The sequence below is a fragment of the Procambarus clarkii genome, chromosome 7 (genome assembly GCF_040958095.1).
Source record: "Procambarus clarkii isolate CNS0578487 chromosome 7, FALCON_Pclarkii_2.0, whole genome shotgun sequence".
NCBI lineage: Eukaryota > Metazoa > Arthropoda > Malacostraca > Decapoda > Cambaridae > Procambarus > Procambarus clarkii.
The window spans coordinates 7,995,159-7,997,096 of record NC_091156.1 but is presented as its reverse complement, the minus strand read 5'-3'; the positions used below and the strand labels follow the sequence as shown (position 1 = coordinate 7,997,096).

Below are 1,938 nucleotides of genomic sequence, written 5' to 3'. Positions count from 1 at the left end.
ATGGAGAATGATTATCAAGCCTATCATCTCAGGAAGTTAGTTGAGGAACTTACAACATCGGGTAAAGATAAGCTAGATGAAATAACATTAAAAAAAGTGAAAAAAATTTGCAAGTCTTCTAATATATACGTTATTGAACTATACAGGCTACTCAGTAAACTGCTCAAGAAGAGACATGCTGAAATAAGGTTTAGTACTTTCCAAATTTGTGATGAAATTTTTTGCAGGTCTCACTGTTTCCGTGAACTGTTGCTTAAAAACTTTTCATTTTTTGTTGACCATGTATTGGGTTTAGACCCAAAACACCCCCTTCCAAAACCAGAAACAGTTTCCAGAAACCTCAAACAAAAAGCTGTTGAAGCTATTCAGCGTTGGTATGATAATTTTAGTGAAGGCTATGTAACACTAAAACTTGGCTATAATTACTTGAGAGACTGTAAGAAAGTTGACTTTGCTGAACTGACAGCCAGAACTGTAGCAGAACGACAAAGAGCAGAAGAAGAGAGACAGAGAAATGAAGAAATTAAAAGAAATAAAATTGCAAAGGTTAACGCTGATCTTCAAGAAAACTCGTCTGAAATTAAGGATTGTATAGTACAGTTTCGTAATTGTTTTAGGTTGTTGATCCCAGATGTTCATGATTTTTTCATTGTACTAAATGATGAAGATACCTCACAGGCAGGTGGTTTCATACATGATGATAAAGATGATGACAAGGGAGGTTTCCTGCCAGAGGAAGTTGAGGAAGCTACGGAGCAAATTGAATATGGTTCAGAATTTATGCGTGGTCATGGTATTATGAAAGGGACTAGTGTACAGATCAATTTGGAAGATGTCAGAAAAATTCAAGAAACTACAGATAATGAGGTAGTGATACGGAACCTCAAAGAACATGTACAAATTCTTAGCACAAAATATTTGCCTTTAATTAAGGGTTGGGAGCAAACTATGCGACCACATAGTGAGGGAAATGGTCATATAATCAAATGTATTCTTGATCTAAAGCAATTAGTTGAAGGATCTGTAAAAATGTTTGAATCTTTAAAAATCACTCCTCAAATTTGTTTGAATCCTACTGTAAATGATGATTTTGATAGTGATGACGATGAAGACTTTCTAGAGGTGCCTATTGATGATCCCAGAATAGTGAGTGCTGCAGAGTCAGAAGCTGCTCTTTTAGGCATGGTAAAATCATCTAAAAAATCACTTAGTGTACAACCCAGTGATCCCTACAATCAGCCATCAACATCTGGTGTATCTTGCCTGTCTGAAGAACACACTGCAAAAGAAGCACTTCAAATGAAGAAAAAGCCTCAGACCATAAGGTGTCCAGATGAATATCTTGCCAAAGAGAAGTTTATACCTAAACGCCTTCAAAATCCACTAGCTGGGCTAAGTCAAGTGTGGACAGCCACCCCAGATTTACATGAGCAGGAGGAAATACAGAATACTGGAGGTGTTTTGGGAGTTGCAACCCAAAGAGTAAATTATGAGCGGATATGGGAACCCGTGAAATGGGCTTGCCGAACGCCACTCAAGTCAGGTCGCTTATGTCCCCGTAAAGATCGAGAGAAATGCCCTCTTCACGGCCCAATTGTACCTCGAGATGAAGTTGGAAAGCCTCTTCGTCCTGAAGATGCAGCTAGAGAGCGTACTGCTCGTGAACAATATGAAAGAGATCATCCAGCCTGGCAGGATCCTCAACTTTTAGCCGAATTAAAGGCAGCTACAGGTGTTGATCTCAAAGTGCAAAAAGGTCGGCAAAAACGCAAACGAAGATATGAAAATCTTACTGATCTGAAGAAGACTACAGCCAGAGATAGACTTGCCAAGAAAGTACTAAGTGGGAAGGCATTGCGACGCATGAATGCTGCTCTAGCTCGAGAAAATACATCAGCCCCAAATCAGTCTTCCATCTTTAACTTTGGTCAAAATTAA

At 38.9% G+C, this 1,938-nt stretch overlaps 1 protein-coding gene across 1 annotated transcript; it reads left to right on the top strand.

The window, feature by feature from the left end:
• LOC123761471 (UV-stimulated scaffold protein A) lies at positions 1–1,938 on the top strand. The gene has a single exon (XM_045747499.2). It carries the CDS (start codon positions 1–3, stop codon positions 1,936–1,938), a length of 1,938 nt encoding a protein of 645 aa, XP_045603455.2.